The following is a 25272-nucleotide window of genomic DNA, read 5'->3' on the forward strand; positions in this document are numbered from 1 at the left end:
ACCTCTGTACAGCAGTTACTACCTGGTGTACTTTTCTCCTGTCCTCAAAGCTGCCAGCTAGTCTGCTAAAGAAAGTTTAATACAATAATAAGCAGTTTAAACGAATACTTGCACGCTCTATGCTGGAAAAAATATATGAAAATAAACTGTGACAGTGTTAGGTATACAGGAAAAACTGTCAGTGAATTCACCATTTCTGCAGTACATGTACTTATGATGAATTTTAATTTTTGATTAAATAAAATATTAACAATTAATTTAATATAAAGTCTCTCCTCAGCCCTACATCTGTACAAGACATCTATACAGTTTTAAGATCAAAGCTTGGTATCAAAATTCAATACTTTTATTATACTGACAATTAAACACTACAAAGTACAGAAATCTATTAAACACTAAATTTCATCATCTAAGTAGAGTCTCACTCAGCATCAATAAGTCAATAAGCAAAAAATTTATTCCCAAATTACAACGGTCATTAACAGCAGCAGTCTGCTACAAGTACAAAAAGACAGCAAAAATAGTACACACATCATGCGCCTTTTGTAATACTGAATCTCACTGAACAGCAAATTCCATGGAAATCTTGATGTTCTTTTTTGTATGCATAATGGCTGCATCATGTAAGGATGGGTAAGAAAAACTACACCTAAAGCATAATTATGACTTTAGCAGAATGAATACTGTATGCAGTGTCAGATGAAAGAAGTAAAACCCTTTTTTTTTGGCCATTTTCCCCTCAATCTAGTCATGTCCAATTCCCCCTGCTAGTCAGGCATCATTGCTCGAGAAGAACTTGGAGGATAATGCAAACATTTGCCTATGTTGGCTGGCACTGTGCTAAGTGGTGGTTGGAGAAGGAGGGCCAACCTACCGACCCAGACAAAATGAAGCCTACAGATGGCTGTGGCATCACTGGGGATTAAACTTGCAATCTTGCAGAGTGAAACATAAGATTTCACTTGCCCTGATATATTTGTCAATGTCTTAGTGAAAATGTTCTGCATCTCAGTCACTAACTGCTCTGAGTCTGGGTGGGAAAGTAGTCAGTGACTGTAAACTATAAAAGAACAAAAGATGATATCAGAAAGCATAATTCATTAATTGCTATTGGAATATTCCTGTTGAAATACTGTCACGGTCAGTAAAAATGTCACACAGAACACAGAGCATGTGATTATTTTGCCAACAGGAGCTAAAGACAGATTTAAAAGATTTTTAGTCTGGGATTACTGGTAATTTAAATAACCTGTTTGGCCAATAGTCTTGAATTTGCAGTGACACACATCAAGAGTGTCAAACTCTATAGCTCATCTAAAATGGTCAAAAATCTGTATATTAAGATCACCTTTATGGTTTAAATATACTTATGTTCAGAGATTTCCACTTTACTGAAAATGTCTTGGTTAAAAATGGACCTTCATTGACACCAATGTGTCTGTTTAGACTGTAAACTATAAAAGAACAAAAGATGATATCAGAAAGCATAATTCATTAATTGCTATTGGAATATTCCTGTTGAAATACTGTCACGGTCAGTAAAAATGTCACACAGAACAACAGTTCACAGCTAGAGTCTCTGGGTGATGCTGCTAGTTACAGCACATATAGCAAAGATTTCTTGCTAAAAGCTAAACCCTCTTGGTCTTGTACAAAAGTATGTAATACAAAAGGATTATTTATTATATTATATTTTATATATATATATATATATATATATATATATATATATATATATATATATATATATATATATATATATATATATATGCGCGCATGGGAGGGTCTGGAAAACAATGGAAGGATTAATTCAGAATGTTCTGTTTGCGCACACAGACCATCTTCACTTTTCCATTAAAAAGGTGTTTGTAAGCCGTATTAAAGAAATTATAGCTGAGCATACACAGATCTCTCCACAATGCAGAGCTTACTGGTGCAACAAGATGGATGAAGTACAAATTCATGCCTCAGAAAACACCTCATACTCCTGAGTAATATAATAGAAATTCATGTCACTCCACTGTGTTGTACCTGCTACAAAAAATGGTGTAAGAATCCCTCATTATCAGCTACACGCACATTAAAATCAGTTAATGTGTATGTTTATGGATGACTCAGTCATTTAAATCAAATTAAATGTGAAAATGACCTGTTTCCAAAGCAAAATTACTCAAGGTAAATATGATATATGGTAATGTCATGCACACCTCCCCCAACTGATTTGATCAAAAAGACAAATGTAAATATCTTGGTGTATAAGAGAAGACTTAGTGTTTAATAAATGCATGATTAAACAAAAGCAGAGGCTTTCATTGTGGCTATTGCTGGTTACACTACAACTGAATGTTCAAAAGTGTGCAGTTGCTTTCAAAAAGCTGATTACGAGCAAAAACAACAAGCTACAGCGATGTTGGTTCCTGATGCTGTTGTAACCATCAAAAGAGAGCATAACGTAATGTATATTATGTATAACTTCTGAAGGGCCACAAAACTGAAGTCATGAATAAAGGAATAAAGCTGTGTTTATTTATTAATGAGTTGATTTATCTGAATTGAATTATTCAGTTTTCATCTGGTCTCGATAACAAAGTAATCCCCAACGACCCTTAACACAAACACACACTCATGTAGATAGGCTTTTACAGGAGTCTTTGATAGAGACTGAGAAACAAAATGGCCTCTCCAAAAATATGTTCTACAGCAGCTCCATCTACTGGATCTCCATGCAACTGTACAAAGAATCGAAGCAGTTATATCATGTTGGTTTTGAAAAAAGGTCATGCACTGTCCTTAAATGCATTTTCATTCATTTAATACAAGAAAATATGTTCTAATGTAGCTCAATCCCAGATTTTCCATGCAAATGCACAATGAATCCAATTAAAAGCAGCTATATCATGCTGGCCTTGCACAGTCCATTTTTAATAGTCTTTAATCCAGGATTTGAACGTGCCAGCAATGTGTTAAAGCTTTATGAACCAATAGAAATGCTCCAAAATTACTTCTGAAGTTACCATTTTGAAAAAACAAGGCTTTGTCGGAGCACCAACAATATGTTTGGGTATATATACAGTCATACGCAAACGTCTAAACACCCTCTGGTCAAATGAAATGTTTGGTTGATTTTCTTGGTGAAAATAAGTTAAAACCTACACAAGAAACTAACTTAAATATGGCATTTTCTGCTAATTTTAGTGCACAATTTCTACTTTTTTGCTGAATTAACCATTACTGTGCACAGGCCACATTTTACAAATGTTTCATTAGTTTCCTAATACATTATATTCAGCAAATAAACAATAGTTGTGCATTAAAATGTGCAAAAAGTGTGTTCTCTATAGAGGATTTGTTAACTTATTTTCACTAAATCAATAAAATGTCATTTGACTGGGGTGGCCAAACTTTTGCATGTGATTATTTTGCCAACAGGAGCTAAAGACAGATTTAAAAGATTTTTAGTCTGGGATTACTGGTAATTTAAATAACCTGTTTGGCCAATAGTCTTGAATTTGCAGTGACACACATCACAAGAGTGTCAAACTCTATAGCTCATCTAAAATGGTCAAAAATCTGTATATTAAGATCACCTTTATGGTTTAAATATACTTATGTTCAGAGATTTCCACTTTACTGAAAATGTCTTGGTTAAAAATGGACCTTCATTGACACCAATGTGTCTGTTTAGACACACAGCACATCAAGGTCAATTTGGCATTATTTATACAAACCTCCGTGGGGAGTGGGGGGTTACTGGGGGACATTCTGAGCACAAAATTCAGTTGCTGTGTTCCCTAAAAAACTCACATTGACACTACCAAACATCCTCATAGCCCCACCAAGTGGCAATTTAAAAGTACTGCAAGAGATTAGCTCAGTGAGACAAACCTGGCTGACTATTTAAAGGCCCCCAAAACACCCATTTTAGATATTTCTTGGTAAATATTACAAAGTAATGCAGCTGCAAGGTGTGGACAGTGTATATTTCCACTAACATTTCTGTTAGGCTTGTCATAAGTATTTGATTAAACTGAATTTGAATTTATCAAGAAACTAATGCTATCCTCTCATACGTGGCAGTTTACATGATAACGTACATTTTAATATCTCCTGCTGGTAAAGAGACCAAGACCTGAGTAAGAAACTACCTGATGGACATTTATATGCATCCACTTACCACACAGTGTTTTAAATGCTTTTAAATGGTTCCTCAAATTGATGAATGTGCTATGTATGGTTCTATATAGAACATTTTTGAAAAGGGCTCTGTATCACACAAAAAAGGTTCTTCTATTATGATATCAAGCTTGTAACAATGCAAGAACCATATTTTTTGTGTTATATAGAACACTTTTCAAAAAAAGATTCTGTACAGAATCATCTATAGTACATTCTCCATCGATATGAAAACCTTGCATTCAAGGTTCCTTAAGTGCTAATGGTTCTACCTAGCAACATTTTCTTTACTAAAGAACCTCTAAAAAACCATTTTAAGTGTGTAGTTCATCTATTTTATATTCCAGCAAAATATTTTAGATTCCACCAACTTCAGAACTGCATTGTTTAGCCTAAGAAAATAGAACAAACCAACTTGGTTGGTTACTTGAGGACAAATATAAACAAGAGTGACATTTATAATATCTGTACATAGTGATACATTTGTAGCAGACACCCCCAATCTAGGTGAGCCAGAATCACACTGCTTAGAAGGACTCCACATTTCTGAACTTTGCGCTCAGGACTTTTTCAAAGGTCAAGCAGATGCCATCAAAACAGGATTAGGGTGCCTACAAGTTTTACGACTTAAAATGATGCTATCTTGGGAATATGGACACAGTGGGAAGCCTGCAACCCCCTTTTGCTCCACATGGCATACCATACCAGGCCATAAATCCTGGCCTGGAATCCAGCTGCAGATCTTCCCAAACTTTAACTAAGCTATGAATTAACAGAAATCATTCTATAGACTGCACCAATACGGAATTTCCACCATTCAATGGGATTTGGTTCAAGAAGTCCAGAGATATCAAGAAATGGGTTGCTATGAGAATCTAACAAAGTTAGCCTTTTTAGATTTCATTGACAATTTAGATATGGAACCACAACACCCCAAGTGGTGAAAATGAGGCACATCACACCACCACTATGTGCTTATAAAGAATCCAAGGGACTTGGATGTTGTCTGCTTTGAGTATTAACATTTCTATAATCTGTAAGCAATACTACTTGTTTATTAGTATTATGTGTATTATCTAAATAGTACCTATATCCCTTTCTACTATTGAGTGCTAGAAATACGGAGTGTCAACTTTAATAACCAACAGCGACAACCATCTAATTGCAGTAAGTTAGACCAGTGACCAATACGTATCCTGAATGTGGCTCTCTTATTTCCTTTGGTCCTTTCCTTTTGTGGTCAATTTTATTTCTTCAACATTTATACAGTCTATAGTATTATGGATATAAACATATCTGAATATTCTGTTCATTCATTGATTCTGAAAGTTTAACCAATTTGATGATATAAGAATGTTCCTTTGTTTAAACTAACTGAAACAAAGAAGGCAGCACCTCTGAGGAAGGCGTTCCTAAAATTATGCACAACCAATCAGGGTTGGAAACAATGAATAGCTAATTAAGTGTTAGGTTAGGAAAACCTATCAGCACTCTGATTCCACCCCAAGGGAAAGGGTAAGCAGTTGGAGCAAAACCCCGGGGCACAGAACTTTTGTTAGAGAGAGAGAGACAGAAAAGAGACAGACAAAGAGAGACAGAGAAAGAGACAGAGAGACAGAGTGAGCAGGAGTCAGCGTTCTCAACCAGAAGATAGCTGAACTCCTAAGTTTGCACCGGCCTTAGTCAGAGAGACAGGCCAGAATTGGAATGCTCCAAGATCAGATCTGCTTAGATCAGTCCGTCTACACACCTTAAGTTTAGACCACCCTCAGAGAAGGAAGGTAGATGTTTCTTGTCTGCTAAAGAGAGGTAGTTAGTTAAGTTAGCGTCACCAGCCTCAGAACCTAGACTGCAATCGAATGGGACACAAGAAAAGAACAAGCGGTTCGGACACCACGGACACCCAGCAGCACACCCAGAGCCATGCACTAATCTGTGAGCAGATTAACCAGCGAAAGGCCGAGAGACGCCACCCTCAGACGGCCGAGAGACGCCACCCTCAGACGGCCACAAGACGCCTTAACCAATCACTTACAGGAAGGCGCGTGCCCGCACGGTGACACAGCACCTGCGACCAGCTAGGAGAAAAGCAACGAGTGAGCTCCGGCCTCAAAGACGGCCTTTTGGAAGTTAGCTGACTCCCACGTAAGCTGGTTCCATCAATTGACAGTGAGGGCTCTGACGCCAATTTATTTAATAAGACAGCGTTTAATAAGTACATCTAACTTAGCCATATGTAGTTACTCCTGTCCATACTTAGGTTAGTTCTTTACAGAGACTCTTTCAAGTTTAAGTTTCCCGCGTCTTCCCGAGAACCACTGTGCCTCAAATCATTTAACTGAACCACTTCACACGAGCCATGTTGTCCTTTTAACTTTTATCCTTTTTGTTGTGTTTTGTTCTATTTTCTTTCATCCATGATTGAATGTAGTCCAACATAGTTTAATATTTAGCCAATAAACTCTACGGTCTGGTCTGTGGACTTGGCATAAATCCAGGTTACCTCACACTCTCATCTAAAGGTTTGAGCAATAATAAAATTAATATTGCATAGACCGCAACACAACCCTTGAATCCATATCTGATCCATGCTCTAGATACTGATAGGTAACTGAACAATCTATGGCCGTCATCACACCTGAAGGGATTTAGGAAAATCCACGGACTGTGAATTGAGGATCCCTGGCCTGTAGCATACTGAACAAGAATGGACAGCAGATGGCCAAACAAGCAGTTGCCCAGAGCCTGACAGGAGACTGATTGGTGTCTGTGTGTGAGAATTTGGTTTCACACTGATTCACACAAGAACTAACACCTCCATTGTTTTTCTCTTTTTTTTTTTGCCCAGTCTCATCTTAGGTTACACAGAGAAATCCTATAAAGTCCACCTCAGTGCCTTCCACAAATTTGTAAATACTATAGTAGTGTGAGAATATTTGTACACAAGATGATGACATGCAGTGCTACAAAAAATAAAAATACGGCTGCATTATTATGGCCAAAAATAATACCACGATTTAGCTTGATTGATCAAAACACCCACAGAAACCCATCCATCCATCCTCTTCCGCTTCTCTGGGGTTCGGGTCACGGGGGCAGCATCTTAAGCAATGAGGCCTAGACCTCCCTTTGCCCAGCCACTTCCACTAGCTCTCCAGGGGGGATTCCGAGGCGCTCCCAGGCCAGCTGGGCAATATAGTCACGCCAGCGTGTCCTGGGACTTCCCCGGGGTCTCCTCCCTGGTGGACTTGCCTGTGACACCTCACGAGGGAGGCGTCCAGGAGGCATCCTAACCAGATGCCCGAACCACCTCAACTGGCTCCTCTCGACGTGAAGAAGCAGCGGCTCTACTCCGAGTCCCTCCCGGATGACCAAACTTCTCAGCCTCTCTCTAAGGGAGAGTCCAGACACCCTGCGGAGGAAACTCATTTCGGCCGCTTGTATTCGCGATCTTGTTCTTTCGGTCATTAACCAAAGCTCATAACCATAGGTGAGGGTAGGAACGTAGATCGACCAGTAAATTGAGAACTTTGCCTTGTGGCTCAGCTCTTTCTTTACCACAACAGACCGGTAAAGAGCCTGCATCACTGCTGACCCAGCACCAATCCACCTGTCAATCTCCCGCTCCCTTGTACCATCACACGTGACGCCGTGACCCCGAGATACTTGAACTCCTCCACTTGAGGCAAGAGCTTATCCCAGACCGCCTTTTCCACCTGAGAACCATGGTCTCGGATTTGGAGGTACTGATCCTCATCCCGGCCGCTTCACACTCGGCTGCAAACTGATCCAGCGAAAGCTGAAGTTCGCGGCCCGATGTCCCAAATAGGACCACATCATCTGCAAACAGCAGCGATGTGACCTTGAGGTCACCAAACCGGACACCCTCCGTCCCCTGACTGCGCCTAGAAATTCTATCCATAAAAATTATGAATAGAATCGGTGACAAAGGGCAGCCCTGACGGAGTCCAACTCTCACTGGGAATGAGTCTGACTTATTGCTGGCCATGTGAACCAAACTCCTGCTTTGTTTGTACAGAGCCTGAATGGCTCGTAGCAAAGAGCCATGTACCCCGTACTCCGGAAGCACCTCCCACAGAATACCCCGGGGAACACAGTCGAATGCCTTCTCCAGATCCACAAAGCACATATGGACGGGTTGGGCAAACTCCCATGAGCCCTCCAGAATCCTGGAGAGGGTGAAGAGTTGGTCCAGTGTTCCACGACCAGGGCAGAACCCACACTGCTCCTCCTGAATCCGAGGTTCGACTATAAGCCGGACTCTCTGCTCCAGAATAGCATAGACCCCTGCATAGACCTTACCAGGGAGGCTGAGGAGTGTGATTCCCCTGTAGTTGGAACACACCCTCTGGTCCCCTTTTTTAAAAAGAGGCACCACCACCCCAGTCTGCCAATCCAGTGGCACTGCCCCTGATGTCCACGCAATGTTGAAAAGGCGTGTCAGCCAAGACAGCCCCACAACATCCATAGCCTTGAGGAACTCTCATCCACCCCTGGAGCCTAGCCACCAAGGAGCTTTTTAACTACCTTAGTGACTTCGGCCTCAATAATGGACGAGCCTATTCCCGTGTCTCCAGACTCTGGCTCCTTACTGGAGAACGTGTTGGTGGGATTGAGAAGGTCCTCAAAGTATTCCTTCCACCGCCCAATGACGTCTTCAGCTGAAGTCAGCAGCAGACCATCTCCACTATATACAGTGCTAGTGGCACACTGCTTTCCCCTTCTGAGTTGCCTGACGGTTTGCCAGAAGCTTTTCAGAGCCGACTTAGTCACTTTCCAAGGCCTCACCAAACTCCTCCCACACCCGAGTTTTTGCCTTGGCGACGACTGAAGCCGCAGATCGCTTGGCCTGTCGATACCTGCCAGCTGCCTCTGGTGTCCCACAGGCCAACCATGCCCGGTAGGACTCCTTCTTCAGCTTGACGGCATCTCTCACCTGGGGTGTCCACTACCGGGTTCGAGGATTACCACCCCGACAGGCACCAACTACCTTGCGGCCACAGCTACAGTCAGCCGCTTCAACAATGGAGGAGCGGAACATGGCCCATTCTGAGTCAATATCCCCCACCTCCCCCAATATCTGGTCAAAGTTCTGACGGAGGTGTGAGTTGAAGATCAATCTGACAGGTTCTTTTGCCAGAAGTTCACAGGAAATCCTCACTATATAACGGTCTGACCGGCATCTTCCCCACCACCTGATCCAACTCACCACCAGGTGGTGATCAGTTGACAGCCTAGCTCCTCTCTTTACCCGAGTGTCCAAAACACATGGCCGCAAGTCCGATGACACGACTACAAAGTCAATCATTGAACTGCGGCCACAGAAACACTCATTAAGAACTGATATTGGTCAAGATGCTCACAACAAACAATAAGGCACTGTGACTGGTTAGAGGGCTCATTTGTAAACTTTTGTCCTGTCATAACCAGCATCACGGTAGTCAAAGTCAATATATTGCACATAAAATCAGAAATTGGACAAAACATCACTCTGCAAATGAAAACAAAACCATGCACTCCTATAGCCGCAGCTAGAGACCAGTGTCCTGCTTAACAGCTCACCCTGTTATCTCTATCTTCGTCTCATCATCAACCATTCTAAAGAAACAGTCAAAATTGTTTAATGTACCCAAAATCTACTTCACAGAAAATGATTATAATGATTCAACATTCAATACTGATGAATATGCTGCCTGATACACGAGTCATTACATTGCAATTATTTTGTGACTGTTTGGTCTAAAACCCTTTTAACAAATCTATTCAAAGTTCCCAGGCGTTTACTATTATCAACATTATCACCACCAATGTGAAAGAAATACGAGTCATTAAGTTTTTCTAGTGAATAATTCTCAGATCAAAACCCTTTGTCTACATCTCAACAACTGAATTATGGACAAATTTTGAAAAGTTGGTGGAATTCCTCTAAAGTCTTTACAGAAGCTTGATAACTCCACTTAACATTTTTTTTCTATATTATTTGAGGTTTTTATTGCATTTTTGAGTTCTCAACAATGTATTTCATTAGTCATCCACAAAATGCACTGCTGGCACTTTGAGGACATTTATACACTCACGCACGCACGCACACACAGTACAGCAAAACAAAAAGCCTTAAAGTTGAAACAAACATTTTGGTCCCTCACCTGCAGCCAAAGCAGGTCAATGTGCTGCTTGCAGTGCAACTTCTGTGGTGAGTCTCAGATTTACACTGACCTAGGGATGCTTATTCTTACTCAAATATTACAGCTCAGGCCTATTCATAGCTAAAACTACAGCTGTATAACCCGGTACAGCCTACTTTTGAGTACATTAAAAAGTCCTTTGTAATTGAAATAAGACGTTTCTTCACTTTAAATGCTCATTTTTCCCTACATAACTGGTAGGTATGGGTTGGGAATCTCTAGGCACCTCACAATTTGATTCAGAATCATTAAGTTTCTCTAGCGATGCAATTCTAAAATGATTATCGATGCATCTTATTTTCTATACAGGATTTCTTTATCCTCACTGTGTGACAACTTTGGACTTTTAAAGCAAAGTATTTGTAATGATCCATAATGAATTCACTCCAATATCCTTTATTGATAAATCAATCAAAGCGTTGTGCCATGCGAACTGGAAGGCTCTCATTCACTGCTAGTTTGGAGCACAAGATGCAGGCTGCTACTCATCTGTGATAAAATGCACAGTTACAGTGAAATAAGATCCTGTGGCAGTGGGTGTCCACACAACACATTAAAGCAATCCTTCCCATTTTCTTCAGTGATTATAAAATGGATCCATAAATTGGATTTTGGTCTCATTGTAACAGGAGGATGCGTCACTGTTTCAGTAAAATATCTTCGAGACAGAACCAAAGTGTCCAACATAGTGCAAAAGCCTTGGTTCTCAATGACTGAGAACAGACACAAATCCTTGCCAAAAGTTGCAATAGAGTTTAATTCACTTGGACTATTTTGAGTTTGGTGGAAGCCTTGACATTGCTTGTTCGATGGTCCTCTGGTTGTCAGCCACTACAACTGGACCTAAAATTGCTAGTTCACCTAGCTAGTAGGTAGTGGAAAGGTAAAGAGAAAGATTTAAGATGAACATTGATCATTTGGAGACTAATGGACTTATCTGCATTTATAAATCACTCCAGCTGGTTTTCTGATGCATTTAATCTGCAACGAGAAACTGTCAAACATTAGAAGACATGACGCCCAAGTCAGTTTCTCGTTTGCCAGCTTCTGATTTGAATTTTCCCGTTCCACCTTAAATGGTGCAGCAATTACATTCTTGCATTCAGGCACAATTTAAGGTGGCATGGGAAAATTCGAGCAAGAAACTAGTGAATGAGAAACTGACTTCAGATTTGTAAAAAGTAGAAAAATTTACAAGAAACTACTTTTGAGGTTCTACTTTTGTGGACATTTTTCCAGCTGGTGATGCAAGAAAGGTGGCTACAGCCTAGCTAAAGCTTAGAGCAGAGCAAAGTAATTTTCAATTTTTGTTTGTATTATATTTTTAGACTGTACTAGGATATTAACATGTACTAAGACATATAGCCAAGATGGTAAAATGGACACAAAATGTTGTGGGGCTCCCAAGATGGTGTGATTTTTATTTCAAGCACAAAATGACTTAACATTTAACATCTGAGTTGCGACCCCTGCACTAGCTTATAATGTAGTGTGTGTGTCACAGACTGTTCAGGACCAGCACTTCTGCACTTTGCAAAGTTCCACCTTTTGCGTTCCATCAACATATCAATTACAAATTAGAAAATCGATTTTAGATATTTGTGAATCGATTCAGAATCATCCACACAACTATCAAGCTTCCAGAAAGCAAAGGTTTTGCTGGTTCTCTCATTAACAGTAAAATAAAGATAAAACTATGCTACGCCTCACATTTTAATATTCCCTTACTTAATATTCATTCTAGCATCACACTTAAAATAGGGTTACTAGATGCTAGATGACTGGATCTAGATACTAAAGAGCCAACAGAGTTAGCCATAACTAACAACCTTTCACATCTACCATAAACTTCTCTGGTTAGCTGATACACAGTAGTGAAAGTAGATTAGGGATATAGTTTTGTCGATATTTACATCACTACATGGCTAAGTTTGCAAAAAGAAGCTAACAGATAGCAAGTAGTTTCCGTCTAAGCAACCCACCCACCCAAAACAAGTATCACCAAAATGACAATTTTATAACAGAAGGAAAGAACATTCCTAACTACAAATGTAGTTTCAAAGGTTTCTGTAAGAATATTTCTGTTGGTGCAATCTTTATGAAATTTCACAGACTGTATACAGCAGCTGTTGTGCTCAAATCATGTAGAAAAATAAATATTGGAAAAAAGTTTGTATACTATTACATAGGCTGGACATATTACACATATATACATATAAAACCCAGCATGTGAAACCTCTCGTCTTAGATGAATATTTTGTACATTCAAAGGCCTCCTTCTCTACACACCCAGTAGCTTCATCTGATAATAAGGAACACTTTCTTGTATCATTATAGAGAGGAAATTATCTTTAATGTGAATGCACTGGAATGGAATAGAGGCTTAGTTTCAGACGAAAGTCCAAACACTAAAGTGTTGCAGCAGTGATCATCACTGTATAAGCTCTATGAGCTAGAGCAACATAATTTCTGTTCCATTAGGCTCTGAAGCTTTTGGAACGAACAGGCCTGCTGTGTTAATGGTGATCAACACAAGAAGACAGACTTGGGAAAACAAGTCTGGGAAAATTCATTGGCAAACTATGAAGTCATGGCTGAAGCAGACGTCTAAAATGTGACTAATCGTAAAGAATGTGATGTTGACTATATAAATAGAACGTATAGAAAGTCTTTACTAATTCCTGATTGTGACAAAAAGCACTGCATTTAAAAAAACTGTCAAATCACAACTCTCAACACACCACCTCAATGAGTAAAGTACTCCATACATTATCCTGACTCGTATCATAACATGACTAAGCTGTCTCACTAACTCTGTGTATTTGTTATTATTTGTCTGCCCTTGAGGCAAAGCAGACAAGAACCTCCACAGCCTCAGTTTCACAGACAAGTCTTCAATAGGGTTTAGTCATTGAGTGTTTTAGATCAATGTCTGTTCTGTTGTGTGGAGGTGACCGCGTACATCCGGTCAGCACTCTGATGAAAGACCAAAATGCTCTCAAAACTATTCAGTCCAAGATTTCTACAGTACTTTCACTATAACTTCACATTTACAGTCACTGTAACTAGAAATAGAGCTGTATTGATACCTTGTGGCCAATTCTGACCCCAATAACTGATTTAAAACTGATCGTTTTACCTTTTTTATATAGTAAAACAAGTTTGCACTATAATCAATGTATAAAATGAAGTGAAATTTGACAAGTTCTAATTTAACAGATGGACAATATATTAACTTAAGATAAATCATGAAATTGGTAAACCACACATTATGATTAAAAACATTTACATATTTTATATGTAAATATAAACACTATATGGACAAAAGTATTGCAACAGCCACACGTGCTTTGACAGCCCATTCTACAACCCCAATTCCGAAGAAGTTGGGACGTTGTGTAAAACAAATAAAAACAGAATACGATGATTTGCAAATCCTTTTCAACCTATATTCAATTGAATACACTACAAAGACAAGATATTTAATGTTCAAACAGATAAACTTTATTGTTTTTTGCAAATATTCACTCATTTTGAATTTGATGCCTGCAACATGTTCCAAAGAAGTCGGGACAGGGGCATGTTTACCACTGTGTTACATCACCTTTCCTTTTAACAACACTCAATAAGCGTTTGGGAACTGAGGACACTAATTGTTGAAGCTTTGTAGGTGGAATTCTTACCCATTCTTGCTTGATGTACAACTTCAGTTGCTCAACAGTCCGGGGTCTCCGTCGTCATATTTTGCGCTTCATAATGCACCACACATTTTCAATGGGAGACAGGTCTGGACTGCAGGCAGGCCAGTCTAGTACCTGCACTCTTTTACTACGAAGCCACACTGTTGTAACACGTGCAGAATGTGGCTTGACATTGTCTTGCTGAAATAAGCAGGGACGTCTCTGAAAAAGACGTTGTTTGGATGGCAGCATATGTTGCTCCAAAACCTGTATGTACCTTTCAGCATTAATGGTTGCACTTGTAGATGGAGCGACGAACTGTGTTCACTGACAAAGGTTTTCTGAAGTGTTCCTGAGCCCATGTGGTAATATCCGTTACAGAATGATGTTGGTTTTTAATGCAGTGCCGTCTGAGGGATCGAAGGTCACGGGCATTCAATGTTTTCTGCCTTGCTGCTTACTTGCAGAGATTTCTCCAGATTCTCTGAGTCTTTTGATGATATTATGGACTGTAGATGATGAAATCCCTAAATTCCTTGCAATTGCATGTTGAGAAATGTTCTTAAACTGTTGGACTATTTGCTCACGCAGTTGTTCACAAAGTGGTGATCCTCACCCCATCCTTGCTTGTGAACGACTGAGCCTTTCAGGGATGCTCCCTTTATACCCAATCATGACACTCACCTGTTTCCAATGAACCTGTTCACCTGTGGAATGTTCCAAACAGGTGTTTTATAGCATTCCTCAACTTTCCCAGTCTTTTGTTCCCCCTGTCCCAACTTCTTTGGAACGTGTTGCAGGCATCCAATTCAAAATGAGTGAATATTTGCAATAAACAATAAAGTTTATCTGTTTGAACATTAAATATCTTGTCATTGTAGTGTATTCAATTGAATATAGGTTGAAAAGGATTTACTAGTATTCTGTTTTTATTTATATTTTATACAACGTCCCAACTTCAATCGAATTGGGGTGATAAATCCATACCCATTACTATGGTCCCAACCTTTGCAGCTACAACAGCTTCCACTCTTTTGGGAAGATTTCTACAAGATTCTGAAGTCTGAAAGTACAGAAACCTGCCCATACAAAATTTCTGAAATCAAGGTAGCCTGTGACCTTTGCAAAGGCTTTACACCAGATGTTGGAACACTGCTGTAAGGATGTGATTGCATTCACCAATAACAGCATTACTGATCAGATAATGATGAGTGATCAGTTCTGCATCACAACTCATCACTCTAAGTCATCCCAAAGTTATTGGATGGAGCTCAGTCACTCCAGAGAATGCAATTCCAATGCCTCATACCCTTCTTGCCAACACCTGCCATTAAGCATGCTGTCTTTAGGTCAATGTGCTCCAAGGCATCACATTCTATAGGCAGGGCTTTTCTATGTATATCATACAAGCTGCGTATGTGCTACTGAACTGGTGCACCTTATAGTAGAAATCAGTGAAGTAGTAAAGCAACAAACATCTTACATAACAGGTAGTAATACAAAATCAGTTGAAAACTGATTAATTCAAACATCAACATTTCTTAAAATTTTTTTTAAACTCTCAGAGAAACAGTTCAGCAATTTCTCAGTGTTTAAATGCTGGCACTACAATGCAAATATTAAATAAAAATAGATTATAAAGCATGGAAGTTATATCTCCAACTTTTAATCAATAAACATACAAAAAATAAATTTTGTGGTAAATACTGTAATAAATCCAATAAAAGGTATAATAACCTATAATAACCTAGAGTTGTTACAAGAAACCCAGGTCACAGAACTCAGGAAGGCTGCCATCAGTGCATTAGTCTGAACAATGTTCTGGCCTTCGACATTCTAATTAGCCTCATCTATAAGCAGCTCACTATGAATTAAGGTACTTAAGTTTCTGCTAATGTCTAAGTGGCCATTATTTGTTCCAGCTGCCTTTCAAAAGGCAACAGTTAAAAGCAAAACACACTCGCATTCTGGGCTTAATTAACTGGAGCCAGCATTTTGACTTGACATCTGGCAAAGTTAAACAGAACAGCAACTATATAAATACAGGACTTCATGCAAGCTTTGTCCACTGATACATATTTTAAAATCCCATTAACTGAACAGAGGGGCCTAATATTTTTAGAGAGGGCTAATTTGATATCTAAGGCATGACAAAGATCTGACCACCTGTTAATAGAACCTATTTTAAAAGGCATAGCTTACAAATGGTTTTGGATAAGGTCTGTGCAATATAACGAAAATATATCTTGTTACCTGAAGACACACTAATGATACACAATATGCATTATGGCATTAATTGCTTAAGTACATGAATATGTTGGAATGGACAAAAGTAGTCATTTATTATTATGTACATGAACGAGTTTTTGTACTTGGACAATCATATTAAACTGTGGTCTTGAAATATAAATCCCTCTCACACACACACACACACACACACACACACACACACACACACACACACACACACACACACACACCTATTTCTCAAATAGCTAAACAAAACATTGCAGCAATAATAATAACAATAATAAATCAGCAGCAGCACATGTTCATGGTTGTGCTGGGACCATACCACAAAAGAGTCTAAACTGAATCAGCCTAACCATAACTCATCTCAAACCATGACATCTAGTTGGCAGTGTTGGACAGTAACAAAGTAAATGTAATTTGTTACTGTACTTTTTTTCTTGTCTCTGTACTTTACTGAAGTATTTTCATTCTTGATGAGTTACTTTAACTTCACTACATTTCAAAGTCAAATTTCTTTTTACTCCACTACATTATGTGAAAGCTGTTCCTTTTGGTTTATGTGTGAATAAAATCACAACATGTCAAAACGAAAGAGGCGCAAAGCAAAAACACCAATCACAGCACGCACTTTGTTTTGAGCTTGTTTTGGCCTGTCGGTGCAGCAGCGTAAAATTTTGGTAGAGTCTATTTATTCTGAATTCATACAAACACTTTCATTTACAGTAAATTTGTTTTGGCTAGTTTATGTTTATGAACAGAGACCTACAGATGCAATATAGTAAAGGAAAACTCATTTGGGAACCTTGGGTATTTCTACTTTAACTCAAGTACATGATTTGTGTACTTCGTCCACCACTGCTAGTTGGATCCTTGTTTTTATGCAGTATACACAGTTACTACACACTGGTGTTTACAGCCTCTATATAATTAGTCTAAATATGTTGCAGAAGTACTGTAACTTGCAACGTAATTTTCTGTGTTAAAACCTCACTATTAACACTACTGCTTGTATAATGTCAGTTGGCGATGTGGACAGCTACAAATAACATTTCTATAGTTGACAAATACAGAGACCCTGTAAAGCAGCCTGTTGTGTTTAGCCTGTTCAAAGTTGCACATAACAGGTAGCCATGTGGCTGCAGAACATGAGATTCACACGTTCAAAATAAGACCGTAGAAAGACCCCTAACTGTGATTCCAGCATTACTTCCCACAAAACATCTTGCGCTCAACACAAAGAGCTTATGCTGAACAGCATATTTGCAATAGAGAAACACTTATTTTGAAACTCTGTATTTAATTTGAACCTTCAGGACCAAAAAGCTTCTTAGAGGATTTAAAAATGTAAGTCAATTCTCAAGCAAGCTCTTCATTAACTGAGTCATATCACACCGTTTAAGTCTGTATGAGGTAATAACTTCCACATACTACTAGCTACATTTACTAGAAAGAAAGAAAGAAAAAAAAGCTAATCTGTAACAGCAAACTGAGTGAGCAGTTTCCTGAGAATGGAGAAAGGTTCTTGTATTTTGGGAATTATTTACAAAGTTCTTCAATAAACATTTTGCTACACTACATAAATTACTATTCTCAATAGTGAATTGCTTTGCCGAATGCAATTCATTTCTACCAATAGCTTCTGTTCATCATTTGGATAATTAGGATTTCTTCAAACAGCTTTTAAAATTCACTCAATCAGTGGACATCTTGAGCTTTATTAGTTAAATTCTATCCCAAGTTGGAAAGCATGCCGGAGTGGAATCAGGACAGTGTGGAATATTTTTTTTCTTTTTAAGGTTTTTTTGGCTTTGCCAAAAGAGTACAAAATCATACAAGATACGAGAAGAATCTGGACGTAGGACAACACAGATCAATGTCAATTTCTAAGGTTTAATAACAACCAAACAAAAGAAAGACCACCATTTACTATTAAAACACGTCTCACAGACCTGTTGACTGTTTTGAGTCACAAAATTTCAGACCATTTCCACTTTCTTTGACTGCAGGTAGTATGATTAAAAATAACCTTCTCACACAATCAAAAACTCAAAAGAAGCATAAGCACTGTTCAAATGCAAATATAACTATGAACATACAGAGCACAAATGCTATTTATATTAGCAAGTAAACAAACCTCCACATTTTCTCCCTTATCATTATAGCTTGCCTTTGAAGACCAAACGGTCAGCACACGGAGTACAAGAGAGTGTAAACATTATTCAAATAGAACTTGTATATACTCAATTTCTTCAGACACAAATACTACTAATAATAGAGAGTAATCAGAAACCGCCACTTTTTTAATGCCATCTTAATTCTGTGAGTCCACACTATCAATACATTATCACATTGTCAAATACAGCATGAATACTGTCTACTATTTAAACTTAAACACATTCCTTTAGGCATAAACACTAAAGATTAGCAAGAGAAGTATCCACTTTTTCCTTACCATCATAGCTTGCCTCTAAAAGCCCAAACTGTTCCAGAACCTTTACAAAGAGCACGACCACAACCAGCACAGCGATCATCTCCAGCCCCTCCAGGTTCATGGTGCTGACTGGGTCAGGTCATGGTCTGACCACTGCTTTGGGCAGAGAGCATTGCCTTTTAACCACATTTGAAGAGCCACTATCTCATCCTCAGGGAAGACAGAAAAAAGAGAGGAGAGGGGAGGGGAGGGTAAAGGAGAAGGAGGAAGAGGAGGGGGAGAGACAGAGCGAAGAGGAGTATGGAGGGAAGGAGGAAATGATGGATTAGACAAAGACTAAACAGATAAAAGGTAGAAAGGACAATAGAAAGTGAAGAGGGGGTGTGCCATAGGAAGAAAGATAGAATGCCCTTTTTATACCTCCTGTAAAATTGCACAATGAAGCACTTAAGTACATCTCTGTCCAGTTATCTTTTCCCAACAGACACACACAGAGGAGCAATAACACCTCAGGACAGAGTACTGTGAGGTGTCATAATCCAGCCGAGACTGGCCTTCACACAAAACAGCATATGCAGAGCTCGGAAGCTCTAAACACCTCGAGACGCTGTCACATGGAGCATCCGTTGCCTGGGAAACAGGGTCTGCAACAAATACAGTAAGGATCCACACTGGACACAAAGAGACTGCTCCCAAAATACAGCACAACACTATTTGCCAAAACTTGTCACTACTCAGAGTCCCTGAGAGAGTTAGTACTCTTTCAAAAGTCTGACAGTTTTACAGAAATCTAGTGCTAAACTTGCTAAACCTAATATCAAACAAAAAAATACACTGTAGTGCTAGCACACACAATTTGATACATTAGGGAATGCACTGGTTTAGAATTTCTGGGCCATTAACATCTTGTTGTAGTTGATGATGCATACAACATACATTTTTAGCACAAGTTCACACTATAATCCAAGGGCAGTGAACATAAAACAGTTTAAAGCTCTATATTTATTTGACATGGCCAAAACTAAATCAGATATGGAAGTTACCGTAAATGAGAATGAATTATTTTATAGTTCAGGTCCTAAAATCTAACTGGCTGGGCCATATCTAAAGCGGTTATAAAATACTTGATATATGCACACATCAACTCAATTCTGTATTCGTGCATTGAGATGTTGATAAGCGTTCCTTATACGTATCAGGACCATGGAACATCATACTGATGGGTGCAGCTGGGTGTGATTATATGAACAAAAACTACAAAGATGATGAAATGACTGAATGATTTAGTGATGGGCTACTAAAAGTTAAAAGCTCAAAGGTTACATTCACCACTCATTAGTAGTCCAAGTTTAAACAAACAAATGCTACACTCTATAAAAGTTGGTTCTTCAAGTGTTCTTTTGTAAAAACAAAAGTCCTATATAGAACCATGAACTCTCAAAAGAACAATTTGCATGCAAAGGGTTCTTTGTGTGGTAAAATGGTTCTTCAGATTAATAGAGCATTTGTTATATATGGTTCTATATAGAACCTTTCTGAAAAGTTCTTTGGGATTCTGCTATTGTTACAATGTCAAGCAGAACTGTTTGGTGCTATGAAGAATCTTTTTCAAAAAGGTTCTATATATGAACCATACACAACATTTTTCAATCAAAAGAAATATTTCACCATGCACAGGACCATTTAAGCATGCAAATGTTTTTTTTTTTGGAGTGTTCATGGTTCTTTAAATAGAATCACTATCTTTACTAAAGAACCTTCGAAGAACCATCCTTTTTAAGAGTGCAAGACCAGGGCTAGTTTTGGCTCACTGTCCCTCAGTAGCTCTCAATAGCAGACACTGTGCACCATGTCCTTCTCTAATGTGTGTGTGACTTCCTCACACTCCAAATTGTAGAATGGACAAAATGGTGGTTGTGTTTGTGGATGTTTGCTTCGATGCATCTGTGCCATCGTCTTCTTGAAAAGTGGTCATGAACACCACTATTTTTAGGCCTGTCTAGCAGAATCAAATGCCTATTGCATCCTCATATACAATTCAAAATGTTCATGATAAACCTGCCTAATAAATAATGCTAAATATTTAATCAATATTTTATATAAATATTTAAATATTTAAGATATTGTTGATGTTGACATTGGCCATACAATGGTTATTTGTCTGTTAATCATTTACATCCCCAAATGTAAACAATTTCATGAAGTTACATAAATATTGTAAAGTATTCAGCAGACGCTCTTATTTTGTGTGCACTACACTATCCATTTGACTGTAAAGAATGAACATGTCAAGTGACTACACTTACATTAGTGTACAGTACACTACTTATCAGTTGTAATTATATCAGACTATAACTATTGATTCAATTTTCTCACTTACCATAGTATATAACGTATGAGCCAGAGATAAATCGTTCACCCCTACAAAGTAGTGGGGCACTTCATCACCATAAACATACTGCTGTACATTCAAGCCCCTTGCTCAAGAGGCTACAAAGGCTACTGAAAGAGCTGTTCATTCTTCTCTAGTGCTGTTCTGATCACGCTATTTTGTGGCATTTGATTAGGGCAACAGTCTTTTGATTTGTCTGCTAATGAAGCTGTATTATTGCGGGTAAATTAGTGCCTCTAGCAGCCCCCACACCTGATTACCTTCAAGGTCAAGCTGTCAGCCACACATGATTAATTCATCTGTGTCTGCAAAGCAAGCACTGAAGACAAAGTTCACAAGTTTAGAGTACATTAACATTATGCCATGAGCATAATGTCCTGGTTTTCTAAGAAAACCTTGCTGGGTTTCTTTATAACTGGGCCATACGCATTTTAACCAGTGTGAACAGAGACTGTAGATGTTAAGTAACATACACACTCTGATGTACATAAATAGTATATTAATACTAGGCCATCGTCATTGTCAATGCTCACTTTGATCCATTTTTGAATACGTGAAATTGGCAGCTGCCGTTTATGTCTTTAGAATATAAACATTTTAATGACATTTGACCTAACAGAACCTAATTTTATTTCTTTTAATCAAGTTTTCTTATGATAGAAAATGATTTACTTTTGCTATTCTAGTGCCAGATCTTTTTTTTTTTTTTAAATATATGAATTACTGGGTGGCAAACTTGTGTGAGGCATGAGCAACCACAGACATAGAACCCTCTGTTCCAGTCACAAGTCAGCTTTTAATACAACAGTTCTGCTCCTCAGGTACCAAAAAAAGTCTTGGAAACAGATGCCTGTCTCTTGTAGATCTGAAAGCCAAAAGGACATGTAACCACACTCATGCCCTGAGTTCAAAATAACTCTCCTTAGAACAGATGATTGCGTAGGAGTGAGAGATGGAATTACCTGTTGTTACATGTCCTTCAGCCTGATAAGGAAGGTCAGTTTACCTCAGGACATGTTAGCTGTAGGATCTCACATTGGAGCTAAATCAGATTCAATTCTACAAAGCAATATGGTAAAATAAGCAAATCTAGAGCTGCTGTAGTGGTCTGAGTAAAGATGGCACTGACATGTGTGGATTTAGTGTTCCCAGGGCTCTACAGAAGAGAGAAAAAAACAAAAAACAAAAACCCAGGAATAGGAACCCTGATGAATGGACATAATTAGTTGACAACATCTACACTGCCTACACTACAAATACTTTCGGCAAGTTATTTATAAGTCTGTTTGATATATTTAGTATTTCTATTTTTGAGAAAGTTGTAAGAAAAAAACTGTCAACATAGAGATAATTAGGTACAGAGTATATAAAGTAAAGAGTGATGAGGCAACTTTTTCTAGAAAGTAAATAGTAACATTCCCAGTACATTTGAAGAGAATAATTAGTAACATGTAATAAGCCCACACTTGTGCTATCTAAACATTAACACTCGTGTTATGTACAGTCTGCAGAGCCTGCAGTATTTTTGTACCAGAAGATGATTTTGGAGAACCGTAAGTTAGTTCTGGAAGTGTTCTCGAAGTGTGGTACCAAAATCTTCCACTTTCTTCATGTTTCTTTGCTGTACTTGAACAACTGTATTAGATGTTGCCCACTTTAGATCCACAAAATTGCCCAGCAGGACCTGTAATCTGTTAATTATTACTTATTATAATTATAATTACTTATTATAATCACCATGTTCACACTAGTCTGTCTTTACACGGTTGTGAAATGTTTAAAATTCAAGCTACAATCAGCTGTTTGAGAAATAACTGCTACTTTATACAAACTTATTATATTCTTTATTATTTATTATAGAAAAGGCCCAATATTTTAAGCGCCATCACTGCTATAGAATTTAGAAGTGCAAAGATTTGGCTGTGCACATAAGAATGTGTTTGAAAATATTTTGCATCTTCCAGGTCTCTTCTCCTCAGTGAACGATATGCCAGCATGTTAGTTTATCTCAAAGATCTCTATTGTTTCTAGCCTTGGATTTCAAGATGGTGATGAGCAATGTGAAATGAGCATATAGCTATTGTAAGTGAAGTGCTTCAATCAAAAATAGCTCATTTTAAAGTTTACTACATTTTAAAGGGAAAAAGAAATATTGTAATGTGTCAGTATCAACTGGTAGTCAAAGTTTCAGTTGCGAAAAAGGAGGTACTGTGCCATTTCTTGTCTCGAGTGGATATTCTGAGAAATGCAAGTTGGGGGTGAAAATTTCTACCATGCTGAGACTCTAATAAAAGATATTCATCACGTTTCTCCTAGAGAGATTTCCATCATCAATCATGTGCAACTGGGAAGACAAGCAGGGATTAAAGATTAGCTCAACCAGGTTTTGATTGCCATCATCAAGTGCTCCCATTGAATTCAATTATCCTCTCTATGGTTTTAGACATCTAAAAGTGCACAAGGTTAAGCAAAAGATATTTTTGATGTAATATAATGCAGATCATGATCTCATTTGACATCTGAAAGCTCAATAATCAAGCATGTCATAATATTCAGGACTCTTCATTCAGGAACCTAAAGATCAATTCTGATGTATGTAGTACATTGGTTCTAAAAATGGAACATCACCATACACAATATGTCCTCATGTGCGAGTCTTTCATTCACACTCCTCTGTCACTATACACAGGTGAGAAAGCTACCCAACGAGTCTCAGATAGCTCCACCACACACACACACGCCAGTATGTCCTGAGTGATTGCACCATACAGCCACACAAAGCCTGCCATCAGGGCCTGTACCCTCAGCTATATTTAGAATGAGCCCAGCAGCCACAAATAAAATGGTAAGAGATAGTGCCCCAGCATCAGTAGCCACAAGCACACCATGGTACAGAGGTCAGTGCCATGATTAGTCCATCACTTTAATTTCTTTAAAAAAAATACAGGAAAGATGTTTTCATAAAAAATATGCCTGAATGTTAGGCATGTAAACATTTTTTAACAGTAATCAAAAATTTTGCCCACTGATTTTTTCAAACCACTATGAATGTTTACGTGTTATGGTTTTAACCTCACAAATTTGTTATTTCTCTGATTGAGATTAACACAAAACATTGAAAATAAAAATGAACATTTAAAATCACACAAAACCTGAAAACACACATCATTACACCCCTAATAGTCATCAAATGTTTTCACAGATGATCAGTTATACATATTGAACAAGAACTATGGAAACTACCCTGTGTAAGAATATTGTGATTTTAAGCAAGTACTCATGGATTCTGATTCATTTTATTGGATATAAGTGCACCAATACACAACCATCATAATCGTTACAGGCTATGCTTGTATTGATGCAGTAATTGTCCTAAAGGCAAGATGCTTCTCTATAAACATCTAAAACATGCGAGAATCAGAGAATTTCTGACATTTAACCAGTCTGAGTGGACAATAACTGAGGTTTTCAAATAACATGCTTACTCTAGAATTAATTACATTTAGTTGCCCATAATTGGATGCAAGCAAAAGAACATCCATTTTCTTTATAGTGTTTGCTTGGTTTCGAACAAAACAACCATTTATAAACAGGACAAAGGCAATTATTCAGCTTTCTCTGTGTAGCTTAATTAACTTAGCATTGAATTCTTAACACTTGATGAATGTATCTGTAAGCATGGATGTTAAATGTAATTAATGTCCTCCATTTGTTCCTGCATTTATGCTGAAAGTTCCCAACAGCCTATAACCTTGTGTAGCTAATGCATGTTGCTCTGTTTATCTCTCAAGCCCTTAAGCTTCAGCGCTAAACTGTGTTCATGGGTATTTGTCATGGGGAGACAACTATGAATAAAACAAATGGACAGAGGTCAGAGAAATAGTCAGGGTCCACAATGCTACCCCTGTATTGTTTAAAATATATTTCTCTTATTTAGATCTGGTGTGAAATGCAAGCCTATTAGCTGTGTACCAGCACCAGCAGAGATGTCAGTCACCAAGTGTGAACTTGGACCATGGGCTGAGAGATGGACTACATGTGGCTAAACAGGACTGTGCTGCCCTCAAGTGGATATCATCACCAATCTCTCTATTATATGGACAAGGATGTGGCATAATGCAAATGTATTTCCCCAAA

At 38.3% G+C, this 25272-nt stretch overlaps 1 protein-coding gene across 8 annotated transcripts in view; it reads right to left on the minus strand.

The window, feature by feature from the left end:
• kcnip4 (Kv channel interacting protein 4) overlaps window positions 1-25272 on the minus strand; it is a 211250-nt gene that overhangs the window by 67590 nt on the left and 118388 nt on the right. Inside the window, exon 1 of one of the 8 annotated variants that reach the window (XM_017713954.2) lies at window positions 18765-18937. The exons of the other annotated variants lie outside the window; for them this stretch is intronic. Within the exon in view, the coding sequence (XP_017569443.1) occupies window positions 18765-18864 (100 nt within the window). The 5' untranslated portion in view covers window positions 18865-18937. Of the gene's footprint in view, window positions 1-18764; window positions 18938-25272 lie in introns of those variants that run through there. 8 annotated transcript variants of the gene reach the window in all.

This window comes from Pygocentrus nattereri, chromosome 2 (genome assembly GCF_015220715.1).
Source record: "Pygocentrus nattereri isolate fPygNat1 chromosome 2, fPygNat1.pri, whole genome shotgun sequence".
NCBI classification, from domain to species: domain Eukaryota; kingdom Metazoa; phylum Chordata; class Actinopteri; order Characiformes; family Serrasalmidae; genus Pygocentrus; species Pygocentrus nattereri.